General features: G+C 41.7%; 1 protein-coding gene across 2 annotated transcripts in view; it reads left to right on the top strand.

Annotated features, from left to right (window-relative positions):
* Positions 1–15,807, top strand: part of LOC131544661 (apolipoprotein L3-like) — a 29,766-nt gene extending 13,959 nt beyond the window's left edge. The window contains exons 7-11 of one of the 2 annotated variants that reach the window (XM_058783040.1): positions 9,012–9,073; positions 9,201–9,287; positions 9,402–9,456; positions 14,032–14,220; positions 14,365–15,807. In XM_058783040.1, coding sequence (XP_058639023.1) covers positions 9,012–9,073; positions 9,201–9,287; positions 9,402–9,456; positions 14,032–14,220; positions 14,365–15,294 — 1,323 coding nt within the window. In that variant the 3' untranslated portion in view covers positions 15,295–15,807. The remainder of the gene's footprint in view (positions 1–9,011; positions 9,074–9,200; positions 9,288–9,401; positions 9,457–14,031; positions 14,221–14,364) is intronic. The other variant, XM_058783041.1, reaches the window with a different exon arrangement.
* Positions 15,808–17,806: the final 1,999 nt, after the last annotated feature.

The raw sequence follows: 17,806 nt of genomic DNA, 5'->3' as shown, positions 1-17,806 counted from the left end.
AGAAGTCAAAAGATTCGATCAAAAAATGAAGAAAATTTATTGAAGACAGTTTGCAGTTTCATCAGCACAAGTCAGCTTCAAGACTCACAATCGAGTTCGTAGGCCGCTCTGCGTACATGTCAAAAACACCAGCAATTATACCCTAACAGAGGTTGCTAACTGCGTCAATGCATAAGTCATCAAAATTCTGATAAAACCTAGATAAATTTAGATAATCTCCACATATGGACGAAAACGCTTCAAACATATCTCCATCAGATTGGGCAGACGTCAGCGATCAGGGATCATACAAGATAGGTGTCTTCTGGACAACTATTTTTGGTCAGGATGGCGGCAGCTGACAGAGACAGTCTTCTAACACAGAGAGAGAGAGCTACCAGCACACATACATACACACAGAGCACTTATCAGAACTTCAAGGCCTCCTTGCCTTCATTACACACACACTATGAAGTCATCATCTTAGAGAGTAGAAGTACAGCATAAAGCAGGATTCTTTAATATCTCATAAGCGCACATAAGGCTACACATTTCACTCTTGACATAACTTGATTAATAGTCAAACAAGAAATAATGTAATAATATAATTAATATCAATATGAAGGATATGGTAGCTCGGCATCCACTCCTTCACTATATGCCCCACCTCTCTCAAACACGTTGTTTTCTACAAAGCCCCTCCTTCCGACAAGCACAGTCTGCTCTGATTGGCCAGCTGACCCAGTGCATTGTGATTGGCCAAAAACCATAAGAACGCGTCGGAAATGTAACGCCCCTTTCCACAATTGCGAGCTTCAGCTTTCAAAATAAATGTAAAGACAGTTAATAATGTCCTTAGTTTTACCATCAGTTCAAGCTCCAGAGGGGAACAGAGTCACGTGACAGACACAGTGATGATGCTCGTATGTATTTGCACTAGGGATGAACATCTCCCTAACTGAGGCCGATGCGATACGCATCTCGATGCATAGCCAACGACACGATACACTGAAGATACATATGAAGCAGCTTGCGATGCAATGTGATGTGATTCACCCCTATTATGATGCAGTGCAATTCGATGCGATTCAACACAATGCGATTTGATGCAATAATATGCAATGGAAAAAATATGATCACTTTTATTTCTTTGGTTCAGACAGACAGCAAATCATAAATTAACTTGTGTCTTCTTCTGTCTGGCATCTAAAGCCTCGAGGCCTGTTTCATAAAACAAGTTAACCAAATAAGCCAGGCTTATTTCAGTTAGTCTGACTCACTGTCAAATGATTTGGTTCCATAAAGCAAAATTAACAAAGATCAACCTCAGTCACTGTGGAAACTTATGCTGGGAAACTAACCTGGTATAAAGCAGGCTAACTGTCAGGCTAATATTTGTATATTGCTACAAATAAACCTGTGCTACTTATGACTGCTTTTGTGCTCCAGGGTCACATATAAATTGCTACCTATAAAGGGGTCATATGATGTTCAAAAAACACATTATTTTCCACATACTGTACATTATTGTTGCTCCTCTATGCTCTGCCTTTCTGAAACGTGTCAATTTTTTAGAAAGCTCATCCTTCTGAGAAGCGAGGTGTGCTCTGATTGGCCAGCTATCCAGTGCATTGTGATTGATCGAATACCTCAAGTGTGAGATGGAAATGTTACGCCCCTCACCGTATTGTAATGGCCTTTCCCGGCGAGACGAGACTAAGGCCGTTTCTCAAACGGAAGGCTGCATCCTCCGGAGGTCACATTTGTAGGCTGCATACGTCATCAAGCCTGGTTTATTTCAGTTAACTGAGCATTACATTTGCGAGTCAAAAGCATATTACAACAATTTACACTTAACTAAGAATAATAGTCAAATTTATAACCATTAATATACTAAGATCTTCTTTGTAACGTATGCAGCCTACAAATGCGACCTCCGGAGGATGCAGCCTTCTGTTTGAGAAACGGCCTAAAACAATAAAACCCATAATAAAGGATGCATTTGTTGCATCCAGTGGGGACATAATTACTGATTATAATGACTTATACTGCCTTTTTACTCGTCCCATCACGCTGCATAAACATTACCATGTCTGCATTTGTGATCGGAGAAACGACAAACAAGAAACACTACTCTACAGTGCTCAGAACTCGCGTTTGAATCGTCAGTAGCAGAAACGTACTTACAGGCTGTGAGTCAGAAGCATCAGACTGTCCTTGCAAAATTGGAATTGCCCCACTTTATAGAAACAGCCTTTGTGCAAGCCTGCAAGCAAGGCTACTCTCTCCCAGGATCAGCAAATAGTCCTCTGTAAAATGTGCTATACACACTCTAATATTTGGGTTGAACTCTTCTGGAACAGTGTTGTAACTATGCAAGAAACATCTCATGGATGCCCTGGGACGCATCCTCAGTGATGTACCCTGGGATCATTGGGTGTTTCGGGTCTCGCAACATCATACACCCTCGCCCAGGCGACCCAGCCAGGGTTGATCAAGCCCTGACTTGCGTCCCAGTAGCAGTCCACGGATCAGCCCTCTTAATCCAAAGCCACCTTGTGGCCTTCTCTGCGGCTTCGTTTGCGGATTGAATTGCCCTCTTCTTAGCCACCCCTGTAACGCCCAAACGACTGAGGACTTTGCAAAGTGAACGTCCTGCAAAGCCTCTACAGCCGACTTCTATAGGCTCATAGAAGGTTATCCAGCCTCTCTCCCTGCACTCCTCCACCAGTTCCTGGTACTTAACACGTTTCCTCTCATTTGCTTCCTCAATCCGCTCTTCCCATGGAACCGTAAGTTCCAGCATGATCAGCTGTTTTGAAACCTCGGAGGTAACTATCATGTCTGGGCGGAGGCTTGTTGTTGCAATGTGCTGAGGGAACCTCAGCTGTTTTCCCAGGTCGAACTGCAGCTGCCAGTCCGAGGCATTGTGGAGGAGGCCTGTTGTTAATTGTGGGCGCGCCCGGGGTTTCTCTCCAGCTTTGATGAAGGGGACTGCCTTTTTTGGAGCATGATGGTGCTTGCTGGTGTTGATGGCTGAGGCTAAGCTCTCCGCAATTGTCTTAAGCACCTGGTCATGGCGCCAACGGTAGCGACCATCAGCCAGAGCCTTTGGGCAGCTGCTGAGGAGATGTTCTAAAGAGCCTCTTCCAGAGCAAAGAAGGCAGGAAGGTGTCTCGCTCTTCCCCAAGACATGGAGGTTCGCTGGGCTTGGCAGGACATCATAGACAGCTTGTACCAAGAAACGGACACGATAGAAATCTGCCTGCAAGATGTTTGCCCAGGTGATCCTACGCTGCAGTGTACTCTCCCACCTAGTCCACGCTCCCTGCTGCCATAGTCCCACTGCCCTGCTCACTCGCTCTTCCTCCACACCTGCTCGGACCTCTTCCTGAAGTAGATGGTGTCTTTCCTTGCCGCGGGCCTGGCTAACCAGGGTCTTTGGGAAGTAGCCCAAGCCAACTCTGCCTGTTGCCACTGTGCCCACCAATGCCTTTGGTCTCAGGCGTGACTCTGCCACCTCCACTGCTTTCCCAGCCTTCCATTTCCTTCCTGTTCTCACCTCAATGCCGGCTGATGACACCTTGCAGTCCCTGGAGTCTCTATACTGTAGGGCTTCTTAGGTGCGTACCACCATAAATTCTTCTGTGAGGCCACTGAAGGGCAGCTGCAGGATGTTACTCGTCCCATACAGTGCAGCGCTGGTAAGACTGTGTGGAAGGCACAGCCACTTCCGAAGAAAGCCACTGATCTTCCTTTCTAGGGACTCAACTGTTGTCAATGGGACTGCGTATACCAGCAGGGGCCACAAGACTCGGGGCAGGATGGAATGCTGGAAGATCCAAGCTTTAAATCTACCAGGCAGACCGGACTTGTCAACCTTGGTAAGCCAGGCTCCAAGTTCTTTGTTGGACTGCTGGATGGCGGCAGAGTCTTTCAGGCTGGAGTCAAAAAGCTTCCCCAAACTCTTGACAGGTTGCTCCGTGATGGTTGGGATGACAGTTCCTGAGATGGAAAAACGGAACTTGTCAACCACTTTCCCCTTCTTCAGCACCATGGACCTTGACTTAGAGGGCTTAAAACTCATCCTTGCCCAGGTAATGAGTCTCTCAAGTCCTTGTAGTATCCACCTGCTCCCTGGGACTGATGTCGTTGTGATGGTAAGGTCATCCATGTAAGCTCTTATAGGGGGCTGTCGTACGCCTGACTTGGTTAAGGGCCCTCTGCATTCCACCTCGGCTGACTTGACCACCATGTTCATGGCAAGAGCGAAAAGAATAATAGAGATGGTACAGCCTGTTATTATTCCTTTCCCAGTGCGATGCCAGTCTGATGTTTCTGACCCTGAAGTGACCCGCATCCTGAAATTATTTTCATAGCATAGCTAAAGATGATGGTAGTCATCGTTTGGAGTCGGCTGTCAGCATCTCCTTTGGCTGTGACTTGGATGATGTTGGACACATCCTCGTCAAACTGCAGCCACTCACTCCGTTTGCTGGCTGGGGGCCACTTAATCCGCTGCTGAACTACTCTGCTGGGATTTGGAGGCTCTGGTACGTGGAGGGACTGGGCTCTGTGGGTTGCCTCCTGGCCGGGCTCCTCCTGCGTCTCACCAGGTTCAAGACCTGTGCGTTGCACCTCACTCTCCCGCTCCAAACATTTCATTCTGGCCTGATGGATTTTTAGGCCTCGATGATTCTTGCACAGCTTTCCGCAAATGCATGTCACATTCGTCGTTTGTCCGTTTGCATAAGTTGTTAACCTTTGATCCGTCCGATTGGAGATCTCATCCTCCCCCCCTCTCGGGATCTCCTGTGGGTATCTCTCTATAGGGCTTTCAGTAGCTTGTTTGGGTTCTCTCTCACGAAAGACACAGGCTGGGTTGCTAACCCATACTGTCCCAGGTGCAGTCTTTCCGTGCCGTCAACTGTCTCTCCAGTAGTCGACCAAAACTGTTCTTGCTCGTCACCTAGTCTATTTCTAGGAGTCACTGGCTGAGCCAGACATTAACTATGCAAGAAACATCTCATGGATGCCCTGGGACGCATCCTCAGTAATGTACCATGGGATCACTGGGTGTTTCGGGTCTCGCAACATCATACACCCTCGCCCAGGCGACCCAGCCGGGGTTGATCAAGCCCCGACTTGCGTCCCAGTAGCAGTCCACGGATCAGCCCTCTTAATCCAAAGCCACCTTGTGGCCTTCTCTGCGGCTTCGCTTGCGGATTGAATTGCCCTCTTCTTAGGCACCCCTGTAACGCCCAAACGACTGAGGACTTTGCAAAGTGAACGTCCTGCAAAGCCTCTACAGCCGACTTCTATAGGCTCATAGAAGGTTCTCCAGCCTCTCTCCCTGCACTCCTCCACCAGTTCCTGGTACTTAACACGTTTCCTCTCATTTGCTTCCTCAATCCGCTCTTCCCATGGAACCGTAAGTTCCAGCATGATCAGCTGTTTTGAAACCTCGGAGGTAACTATCATGTCTGGGCTAATACAACTTAACCACTGATTTCTAGTTGTGTCCTCTTTTGGAAGACCAAACAAAGTAGTTTCACTTTCACAACGAAACACAGCGTCTCCATGACATGGCGCAGGCGGCAGAAACAACACTACAGTGAGAATAAAAATCACGCCGCCCTTTCTTTGCGTATACATTTGGACGGTGTTATGAAAATCTCCCCACACCGTGATGTAGACATGGGCGTGTTTGAATCAGCCGCTTTAGGGGGGCGTGGACAAGTCTTAACTTTTATAAAGAATATCTTGTTAGTTTTGAGACTTTAGTCTTTGCAACTTCAGGGATTTTATCTATGCATGAACAGCTTGAAACACTCCAAAGAGAAAGGAAAACTTGAAATCGCATCATATGACCCCTTTAACAATCACTAAACTAAAAGTTAAAATCACTAAATTAAAACTACATTTTAACTGCTATAAGAAACACACATTAACTAATCTGAGCTAAGTAATTAGGACTGTATCAGCTTACATTTTATTTACCCATTACAATAGGCCCTTTACATTTATGCTATCATAAAATGCATAAAATGCATATAAAATGCATATTTGACTCAGAATTATTGCGCTCCTATTTTAACAGCAGCACTCATCCACTTGCGTAAGCCCACTCCTGAAAGCAAAATGGATATATGTGCATGACTTTCTAACATTTACAGATGAAAAATATACTTGTGACATCTCTGTTATGCACTGAGGAAAACAAAACATCTCAAATGCATTAAACAGCACAAATATATTCGCCATGGTGGATCGATTTGATCCATGATCGACATTAAAGGCTGCTTAAGAATAAACGTGCAAAAATTAGTTCGATTGTGTGAACTTACATTGTCGTTTATAACCGCTTTAGCCCCAATTGATTTGTTAGGTTATTTCAAGTCAGGTTTTGGACTTTAATCCCAGTTTTTCCTCAGGTCTCCGTAGTGTCGTTGTGCTTCGTCATATTCACGCACAGCGATGATGAGAGAACGCGCTTGAGAAACAGTTTCAAGAGGAGAAATCAATCTATATATAAAATATTGGTCACAGATTATTGGTCACTTTCTAAACAATAAAACTGTAGCGCATCCACTAGTAATTATATATAAATAAATAGATTTTTACCGATGCAAATACACTATATTGCCAAAAGTATTGGGTCACCCCCTTCTAAGGAACGATTGCTGCAATATGCAAATTGTAGCGGATCCAGTGAAGCAGGCAGCACAGAGCAGATGTAGTCTCTGATGAGTTCTCAAAACACTTGCTGAAAATGGGTGTCAGAGCAACAGGCCTCCAGTCATTCAAGCATGTGATTTTATTTTTCATTGGTATGGGCACAATGGTGGATTTTTTGAAGCATGAGGGAACCACAGACAGAGAGAGGGAGAGATTGAAAATGTCTGTGAAAACCCCAACTAGTTGGAATGTGCATGCTCGGAGCACACGGCCTGGGATGCCATCAGGACCCGCAGCCTTGCAGATATTCACCCGTCGGAAGGATAGGGTTACATCTGTGACAAAAATGGAGAGTCCACTCACCTCTTCTGCAACAGCCGTGGGAGCGCTCTCTGTGTGGGCAGTATTGTGAGCCTCGAAACGAGCATATAAATTATTAAGCTCGTCCGATAGAGGCGACAATGTTCACAGTAACTGGTTTATTCCCTTTAAAATCTGTGATGTTATTGATGCCCTGCCACATGCTTCTTGTATTGTTGGTGTTGAATTGTTCTTCAACTTTGTTTTTATATTGTCGTTTGGCGGCTTTGATGGATTTCCTGAGATCGTAACTGGCTTGTTTTCGATCGTCAACATTTCCGGATTTAAAGGCAGATGTCCACGCTGACAAGGCTGCTCGAACATCGCTATTAATCCACGGTTTTTGGTTGGGGTAGATGCAGATTGTTTTTGTCGGTACTACGTCTTCTACACACTTCCTGATGAAACACATTACAGTATCTGAGTACGCCTATATGTCGTCATCAGACACTGCCAGGAACATGTCCCAGTCCACGTGATCAGAACAGTCCTGTAGTACAGCATCCGATCAGCATTGAATTGTCCTGAGGGTAGGTGCTTCCCGTTTCAGTTTCTGCCTATAAGCAGGCAGGAGCAGAACGGAAGAGTGATCCGATTTGCCGAAAGGTGGGCGGGGGAGGGATTTGTAGGTGTCCCGGAAAGGAGAGTAGCAGTGGTCCAGTGCACGATCACCACGTGTGTTGATGGCGATGTGTTGGAAATATTTTGGAGCTATTGTTCTGAAGTTGGCTTTGTTAAAGTCCCCGGTAACAATAAATGCCGCATCTGGGTAAGCGGTTTCCTGCTCACTTATATTCCCATACAGTTCCTTGAATGCCTGGTCTGTGTTGGCTTGAGGGGAAATGCAAACAGCTGTGATCATGATCGCTGTAAATTGCCTCGGTAGCCAGAATGGTCGACACAGAAGCATATGAAATTCCAGATCAGAGGAGCAGAAGGATTTAATAGAGTGTAGGTTCCTTTCATCACACCACAAGTTGTTGATAAAGAAACGCCCCCACCTATGATTGGTATGAGATGCGTGCCCACAGTTCACAGAGTTTGTTGTCCATTGACTGAACGTTAGCCAGCAAAATGGTTGGGAGAGGAGGTCGGAGAGGACGTCGTCTGATTCTGACAAGGACGGCGGCTCTCTTCCCCCTTTTCCGGCGGCGTTTCCTCTGTTGCGACCGTGCAGCCCAGACAAAGGGTGCTGATGCGGTGTCTGTAAACAAAACACCGGCGTTCAAGAATTCAAAGTCCGGTTTACGTTGCTCGACGAAGAAACCAATGTTTAAAAGCGTGTGTCTATCGTAGACAGTTATACTAACAACATCCAATACTTAAAACAACAAAATAACAAATAAAACATACAAAAAACTGCAGAGTTTTCTCAGAGCTCACAACATAGCTGCCATCCTCGGTGCCATCTTGAGAAATTAATTTCTAGGACAAAAATTAGAACATTGAATAAAGCCATGGGTTCAAAATTCTTGTTTCTTTTTGTTGCTATATAAAAATACTTTCAACAGCCAGACAATTTTTAATTTTTAATTTTATTAAAAGACGTGGTCAAAAACAGGCATGGGTCAGACAATTGCAAACAGGTATGTTGAAGACAAAACAAAGAGTAGTCCAGCAAACAGGCAAGGGTCAATCAATAGCGAACATAATCCAAAGGGCGAGGCAAACGGGTAATCCAAAAAACAGACTATAGTCCAGACGAGGGGCAACCAGAGAAGGATCTGGGAGGGGGTTAAATAATGTGTGTGATTGGCTACAGGTGAGAGTGTAATCAGTGAAATGGAACCTGTGAAATGTAGTCCGGGGTGACATGTAACAGTCTGTGTAATGGGAGAGTCAATGTAATGGAAGGGCGACCTCTGGTAGCAATCGGACGGAGGGCCAAGGACAGGATTCATGACAGCTGCGTGTAGTGTCTTGCCTTAATTATTTTAAACTAATATTGCCGCTATAACTATATCTTCCTAAATGCATATGTTTTCTTATGGCAGAACATATTTTTCACTGCATGTGGAACCATTCGCCTTGGAGAGTTTGAAAAGATTCATGAATGGTACTGTATGTGCTCATTTAATTAAAAACAGGACTTGACATGATCTATTCAACATGTACTACATGAAATACTGTTTAGTCAAAGCACAGTGATCTGTAACATGTATTTCTCTTTCTGTTTCTGTCAGGTCCACTGATGCACAAACATCAGAAACTGAAGCTCTTTTATACGTTGCACCTGAGATTTTGAGAGGCAAATCTTACGATGAGAAATCGTAATAAATATAATACATTTCTGATATTTATTCTAGTATGACTAAACCGTTTCCATAGCTAAATACTGAAACTGTAACCTTTATAATCTTCTCTCTCATTTTTCTTTTTTACAGAGAAATCTGGAGTCTTGGCTGTATCATCTATGAGATGTGTATGCTGAAGTGTGCTGTAAGATTTTTCTTTCATTAGATATTGAGCATGTTTAGAACAATGTTAAGCTTAAAAAAACAATAAATAAAATACACATTTTTTAGTAATATAGATATACTGCAGGTTACTCTCATTGAGATAATCAACCACTCAACTAGCGATGCAATAATATCAAAATTTCAGTCAGTCAGTACATTCATTTTCCAGATTAGTATACATGTTTCTCTTTACTCATTATCATATTCCAGTTCAGTTTAAAGTTTCATTTGGTTTTTCAAGGTTTCAGAAAAGGTGTTTTGTGACAGATTATCCTTTTTTTTTTTTCATTAAAAAAGTAGCTTTTAATTCTTTCACATTCATACAGGTGCTGGTCATATAATTAGAATATCATCAAAAAGTTGATTTATTTCACTAATTCCATTCAAAAAGTGAAACTTGTATATTATATTCATTCATTACACACATACTGATATATTTCAAATGTTTATTTCTTTTGATTTTGATGATTAGAGCTTACAGCTCATGAAAGTCAAAAATCAGCATCTCAAAATATTAGAATATTTACATTTGAGTTTCAATAAATGACCATCCCTACAGTATAAATTCCAGGTATCCCTTGTTCTTTGAAACCACAATAATGGAGAAGACTGCTGCCTTGGCAATGATCCAGAAGACGAACATTGACACCCTCTGTAGCTGTCGCAGATAGTTTTCTTGCTGAATATTTTGGTCACTTAAAAGGTTTTTTTGTTTATTATAAATGTTGTGTAATAATTGAATACTAGTTTGGGTATTGTATATTTTATCTGCATTATAGTTGCCAATAGTGACACCTGCAGGAGAAAATGAGACTTACATTAGACTTACCGGTCACGTGATTTCTTACAAGCAGCGTGATCTCAGAAAAGACTTGCACGCAAGTTGAGAGGTGTAAGATTGAGAAGAGTGTTTGTTCGGAATATGTCTCCTAATGTCTCCTGAATCCTGATTGGAAAGCACACGGTATGTTTGCTATCTGGTTTATCATTTGTTTATAATTTAAGGTACAGTGTGTACTGATGTAAGTTTAATACATTTTGGGATTAATCGAACTACATCATGGAGAATTCACAAAGCATCACAAACTTGATTGTAATTGTATTTATTTTCATTCGTTTACTGTCCTGACGTTTGCGAGGAAGAAATTAAAAATTGAAAGCATCGAAGGCATCAGTTGAAGCGTGGTTTTTCTGGTCACGGAGAAGAATTCAGGAGCCGTTATACCCTCCACAAAGAGGGTAAGTCACAGAGGGTCATTACTGAAAGGTGTGGCTGTTTACAGAGTGCTGTATCAAAGCATATTAAATGCAAGGTTGACTGGAAGGAAGAATTTGGGTAGGAAAAGGTGCACAAGCAACAGGGATGACTGCAAGCTTGAGAATACTGTCAAGCAAAGGTGATTCAAACACTTGTGAGAGCTTCACAAGGAGTGAACTGAAGCTGGAGTCAATGCATCAAGAGTCAACATGCTCAGACGTCTTCAGGAAAAGGGCTACCAAGCCACTTCTGAACCAGAGACAACGTCAGAAGCGTCTTACCTGGGCTGTGGAGAAAAATAACTGGACTGTTGCTCAGTGGTCCAAAGTCCTCTTTTCAGATGAAAGAAAATTTTGCATTTCATTTGGAAATCAAGGTCCCAGAGTCTGGAGGAAGAGTGGAGAGGCACAGAATCCATGTTGCTTGAAGTCCAGTGTGAAGTTTCCACAGTCTGTGATGATTTGGGCTGCCATGTCATCTGCTGGTGTTGGTCCACTGTGTTTTCTGAAGTCCACAGTCAACACAGCCATCTACCAGGAAATTTTAGAGCACTTCATGCTTCCTTCTGCTGACAAGCTTTTTAAAGATGCTGATTTCATTTTCCAGCAGGACTTGGCACCTGCCCACACTGCCAAAGGTACCAAAAGCTGGTTCAATGACCATGGTGTTACTGTGCTTGATTGGCCAGCAAACTCGCCTGACCTGAACTCCATAGAGAATCTATGGGGTATTGTCAAGAGGAAGATGAGAGACACCAGACCCAACAATGCAGATGAGCTGAAGGCCACTGTCAAAGAATCCTGTAATATAGTAATAGTAATATAATATTACTATTAAGAATTAAGAATGAAAGCGAAGGTGAGATATTCAAACTTTTCCTTCATGACATTTGTTGTCATGACATCCAGTGAGAGTATGATGTTTGGCGTAATCGGGTGACATTTCACCTCTAATATGAGATTATTTTTATTTTAACTTTATTTTTTATCACTTATATGGCCATTTGACTTATAGCAAGCGTTTCCCATGAATTATTTATTTGAGTTATTTGTGGCGGCCCGTCATCACTATATCAAAACTGACTGGCACAAATAGCTAGATTTTCCAAAAGGCTTATACTTTGTTTATACATGAGAATTGCACGTTTCAAATAATATGAATGTATCTTTGAAAAGTACCGACCGTTTTCAGAAAAAGCTCGATGTCATTTTAATTTCGTCTTCGGATGCAAAGGGGTCATAGGATACAAAATTCACTTTTCAAGTTGTTTGAACATAAATGTGTGTTGGAAGTGTGTGTACACATCCATCCTATAATTATAAAAATCCACCCAGTGTTTTTTTTTTTTTTTTTAATCCCCATTTTAAAATCCCCTTTCTCAAATCGGACTGTTCTGAGGTTCCTGTCAGAATGACGCAGTTCTGTACATGCTAGTTAGCAAGTTTCACGGCTGAAATTTGGTTATGCTCCATAGATATACAGGTGCATCTCAATAAATTAGAATGTCGTGGAAGTTCATTTATTTCAGTAATTAAACTCAAATTGTGAAACTCGTGTATTAAATAAATTCAATGCACGCAGACTGAAGTAGTTTAAGTCTTTGGTTCTTTTAATTGTGATTGATTTTGGCTCACATTTAACAAAAACCCACCAATTCACTATCTCAAAAAATTAGAATACTTCATAAGACCCATAAAAAAAACATTTTAGTGAATTGTTGGCCTTCTGGAAAGTATGTTAATTTACTGTATATGTACTCAATACTTGGTAGGGGCTCCTTTTGCTTTAATTACTGCCTCAATTCGGCGTGGCATGGAGGTGATCAGTTTGTGGCACTGCTGAGGTGGTATGAAAGCCCAGATTTCTTTGACAGTGGCCTTCTGCTCATCTGCATTTTTTGGTCTCTTGTTTCTCATCTTCCTCTTGACAATACGCCATAGATTCTCTATGGGGTTCAGGTCTGTTGGGTTTGCTGGCCAGTCAAGCACACCAACACCATGGTCATTTAACCAACTTTTGGTGCTTTTGGCAGTGTGGGCAGGTGCCAAATCCTGCTGGAAAATGTAATCAGCGTCTTTAAAAAGCTTGTTAGCAGAAGGAAGCATGAAGTGCTCCAAAAGTTCTTGGTAAACAGGTGCAGTGACTTTGGTTTTCAAAAAACACAATGGACCAACACCAGCAGATGACATTGTTCCCAAATCATCACAGACTGTGGAAACTTAACACTGGACTTCAAGCAACTTGGGCTATGAGCTTCTCCACCCTTCCTCCAGACTCTAGGACCTTGGTTTCCAAATTAAATACAAAACTTGATCTCATCTGAAAAGAGGACTTAGGACCACTGGGCAACAGTCCAGTTCTTCTTCTCCTTAGCCCAGGTAAGACGCCTCTGACGTTGTCTGTGGTTCAGGAGTGGCTTAACAAGAGGAATACGACAACTGTAGCCAAATTGTACGACAACTCTTGATGCCTTGACCCCAGCCTCAGTCCATTCCTTGTGAAGTTCACCCAAATTCTTGAATCAATTTTGCTTGACAATCCTCATAAGGCTGCGGTTCTCTCGGTTGGTTGTGCATCTTTTTCTTCCACACTTTTTCCTTCCACTCAACTTTCTGTTAACATGCTTGGATACAGCACTCTGTGAACAGCCAGCTTCTTTGGCAATGAATGTTTGTGGCTTACCCTCCTTGTGAAGGGTGTCAATGATTGTCTTCTGGACAACTGTCAGATCAGCAGTCTTCCCCATGATTGTGTAGCCTAGTAAACCAAACTGGCATCTGCCGTTTTTGGAACGGTCTGTGAATCTTTGAGCACATTGACTGTGTGCGTCTACAACAGCAAATTATACGCTTGTATATATTGAATATTCATTGATTATTATGGTGAATGCGTGATGGCTGAGCGTCAAAATAAATATCTGGAGTGGTCGAATAGGGTCTCTACACATATCTATGGTCTGCTCGTGACTCCACAGAAGAGAGGGGCGGAGTCAGCAGAGTTCACTAGCATTTAAAGCAACATGGACTAAAAAACGGCGTGCTGAAAACAGAGCTGATTTTGACAGGTTTAAAAAGGTGTTTTTTACACTACCATTGAGAATTTTTAACCAAAGTATGTTATAGACTTTTCATTAAGACCCTAAAGAATCATATCAGCTTGTGTAAAATGGGCATCCGGTGACCCCTTTAAAGCTGCTTTGAAACAATATGTATTTATTTTATTTTATTTTATTTTTTTAATTTATTTTTTTTGCAAACTACTTACAAAATCGTTGACTCATATTTTGCCTGTCTTTAGTTTGTAGGAACAAGCACAGTTGATATTATTCCAAAGATACTAAGAAGCTCCTATGAAGCGCTTCCTGTGAACTTCTCTCAGAACCTTCGTCAGCTGGTAACAGACACACTTCAGACTGATCCAGCGAACCGCCCGTCTGTCAGTGAGATCTTGATGAGGCCTTTTATCATTGAACACCTTTATGACAAGGTGAGTTACTGTACTTTGCTGAAGTCCCCTAAAGTCATAAAGTAACAATGTTTCAGAAACTGGCACTGACATTAATGATATTAGACAGAACATTGAACCGTCAAAAAAAAGATTTGAATTTCATAAAACGTTTTTTTTTTTCAGAGCACACAAACTATTAAAGAGCTTAATGTGCGTAAAACGTATGAAGACAGTCAAGAGACACCTAATGAGCCTGAAAGTCAAGAGTCATCTAATGAGTCTGAACATCAGGAGACAACCAATGAGTCTAAAGTCAGTCTAAAGGTACTGGAAGAGCTGGCTGATGGTTTGGAGAGAGTCCACTTCAACACAACTGTAGGCAGTCTCACAGGAGGTGTTGTAGGATTGGCTGGAGGAATCACCTCTATAGTTGGACTTATCCTCACTCCGTTCACTCTCGGAGCTTCTCTGATAGTAACAGGAGTGGGAATCGGTGTTGCAGTAGCTGGTGGAGTAACAGCTGGTGTAAGCAACGTAACAAAGATGGTTAACCAGCGTTCAAACCGCCAAAAGATCAAAATGCTCATTACGGAGCTAAAAGAAAAAATTACCTCCACAAGCTGCTGCGTGCAAAACATCCAAATAGCAGTGGAAATGCAACAAAGAGAGATATCTAGAAGCAATCAATCATGGTCCATTGCACAGTCTGGGGAAGATGTGTGGGCAAATGCTGGAGCTCGACTGGGGCGAGGACTGGGAGGGATTTCAGAGCTTGTCCGTATAACTGAAGTCGCAAGTGTTGGGAAAGTTGCAGCTCAGACCGCAAGAGCTGTGCGTGTGGCTGAAGCAGCTACAGGGGTTCTGTCTGGACTTTTTGTAGCTGTTGACATCTTCTTTATTGCCCTCGACGCCAGAGAAATTCACAAACTCCGCAAAGATTATGCTTCAATGGCGATTCAACAAGATGATTCCTCCAATAATAATGAGCAAGAGCTGCAGTCTGAGATCATGATATTTGTGAAAAAAATAAGGGTAACTGTAGAGGAGCTAAACAATAATCTTAATGAATTAAAAAATGAACTGGAAGAACTAAGCATTCTGATACCAAACTAAGAATTACAAGAATGGCAGTCTATAATACTCAGTATACTCTTTCATCATAGATAAAGTATATGTACTGATTATAGTAGCAGCACATGTAATGGTTGAGCATATATTCTGGGTTTTTATGATGTAATTTCTAGTTTGGTTGTTGCTCAGAGATATTTTTTTCTAGAAGAAATTAGAGAAGCATTTATCTCACTGCTCTTCCAGTGGTCTTGTAATTTTAATTATGTTCGAAATGCATATTGGGCCTTTTTCTATTTAGAATATTAAGTTATTCTATCTTTGTTTCCTCTATGTTTTTAAAACTATAAAAATGGAAAACATGAGCTTGTTGTGTATACCAGTCATTGTGTCTGTCTTTTTTATTTATTTATTTTTTTCTGCAGATTAACTGCAATCTGCAATGTAAATTTTCAGGAAAATGTCAACTGATTTGCCATTAAAATGAATGATCAATTAAAGCATTAATGAGAAGACTTTAGGCTGTGTTTAGTTATTCAATAAACAGTTAATTTACTACTGTTAATAATAAACATAGAACAAATACAAACATGACTCCTTCTCCATTCAAACATCACTTTGTGAAAGTGTGAAGTATTTCAGACATTGTCTTTGCATGCAAGTCAAGTAATTGCAAAACATACACTGGTTACACTGAGTACCTGCATCTTTACCTTGAGCACCTAGTTTTCAAGTTTGTACTGATTCTCCCTTCCAAGACAACTTTAAAGTCATTCTAGCAATTCAGAGGTGGGTATAACAAACCACATTTACTCTGTTACATCAGAGTAGATTTAAAGGTGGCTACTTTTACTTTAACTCAAGTACATTTCTAATCAAAAGACTGTACTTTTACACATTTGTGTGTCAGCTTCAGGGGCTGCCTGCCCATCCTTTAGGCAAGGATTAGCTTGTCTGTGTCTTTATGTCAGTGTCTGCTCCTGAAAAAAAGAAAGAAAAAAAAAGACACCACACTCCTGCTTCTGCTACGGATGTCTGCCAACACATCATGTTCTTCTACTGCCCTCTTAACAATGAGGTTGATGGGATGAGCAAAGCAAGGGAGATGGCGTAGTCCCAGTTTCTGAATTCCTAACACCATGTTGGCCGCATTGTCTGTCGCCATAGCAGCAACTGAACCAGTCAGATATCAGATCTGTCAAAGACTCTTTGATGTTGTCAGCTGTATGTGATTTTGGGAACTTAGATACTGCCAGCACCACTGAGCCCAGTTCTGTGTTGCTGTCTATATAGTGGCATGTGATGTGACCCCTAGATAGGACTCCATAGTGAGGCAGACAGATTGGGTGTTCTGTATGTAGCCCAGTGGTAAACTTGGGCATTATAGTGTAACGGAAACAGGGCAGGTTATGATTAATCTCTCTTACTCAAAAACGAGTCACATGACTATTAAAAAATAAACGTTTATTTAATTAAAATAAATAATAGGAGACATTGATTTCTAAAGAAGGATATATTCAATTAATTTTACATAATTAAAAGGAGATCAATATTTGTGATTTTATTTCATGACAGTGATTCAAATTAAAGTTTATATTATTTAGCTAAATAATATTATCAGAGGTTTCATACAGTAAGCTTTTTATTACTCTATCATTATTGTTTTCATGTTACTATTTTTATTGGTCATTTGGGTATTAATGCTGTATAGTCAATAGTGTCTGGCTGTCGGTATGACAACGGATACACGTGACCGGAAGAGGGACCGTGAGAGAGAGTGCGAGAGGGGTTTTTTCGGGCTTCTTCTCGCTGGACCGGTGTGAAGCACAGGGCGCTGGCGCGTTTGAGACAAATGTAACGCTAGAAAGAGTGAGTAAAGCCGATGAAACTGAGCGGGGGTTCAGATAAGGGGATCGCGGACTCGGGGTGTTGAGCGAGCGACTGAGTGAGTGAGTGGAAAACGAAGCCGGAGACCGTATACTTGGGAGAGAAGGAGCGGACGCGTGATCGGAGGTAGCCGAGATAGCTAGCCACAGTGAGCTTATGCTGGCGGACCTGTCGGTGAATCGCGCTGCACGCAGTGGTGGAAATGGCCAGAATTCACTGGGGGGGACTCGAGCTTTTTTTGGGGGGATTATAGATTATAATCTATAATCTAATTATAGATTATTTATTTATATATAGATTATTTATAATCTATAATAACATTTATTAACAACGTATTTAATATTTTCTCTAAACTTTCTTGTATGTTTAGACAAGCACCTGCAATTCTGGCCAAATTAAAGATACATAGTGTGTGAATTTGCACATATTACTTTGCAAAAACATTTGCAGTTAGTTTTTAATATTACATTCTTGAGGACTATATTGCTTACATTTCTTTTCAGGAGCACTAGTGCTCCTACTTAAAAAAAAAAAAATAGGAACATACCTTCTGATCAATGACAGGAGGGTCATTCCTGGGATTCGGTAACATTTCAACCTTTTCAACTTCTAAATACCCCACATCATTAGGCACATATCAAACCTCCAAAAAATATTCATCATATTTTAA

Source organism: Onychostoma macrolepis, chromosome 07 (genome assembly GCF_012432095.1).
Source record: "Onychostoma macrolepis isolate SWU-2019 chromosome 07, ASM1243209v1, whole genome shotgun sequence".
Taxonomy (NCBI): domain Eukaryota; kingdom Metazoa; phylum Chordata; class Actinopteri; order Cypriniformes; family Cyprinidae; genus Onychostoma; species Onychostoma macrolepis.
Note: the sequence above shows the minus strand (reverse complement) of the source record. Positions and strands in the feature narration are given on the sequence as shown.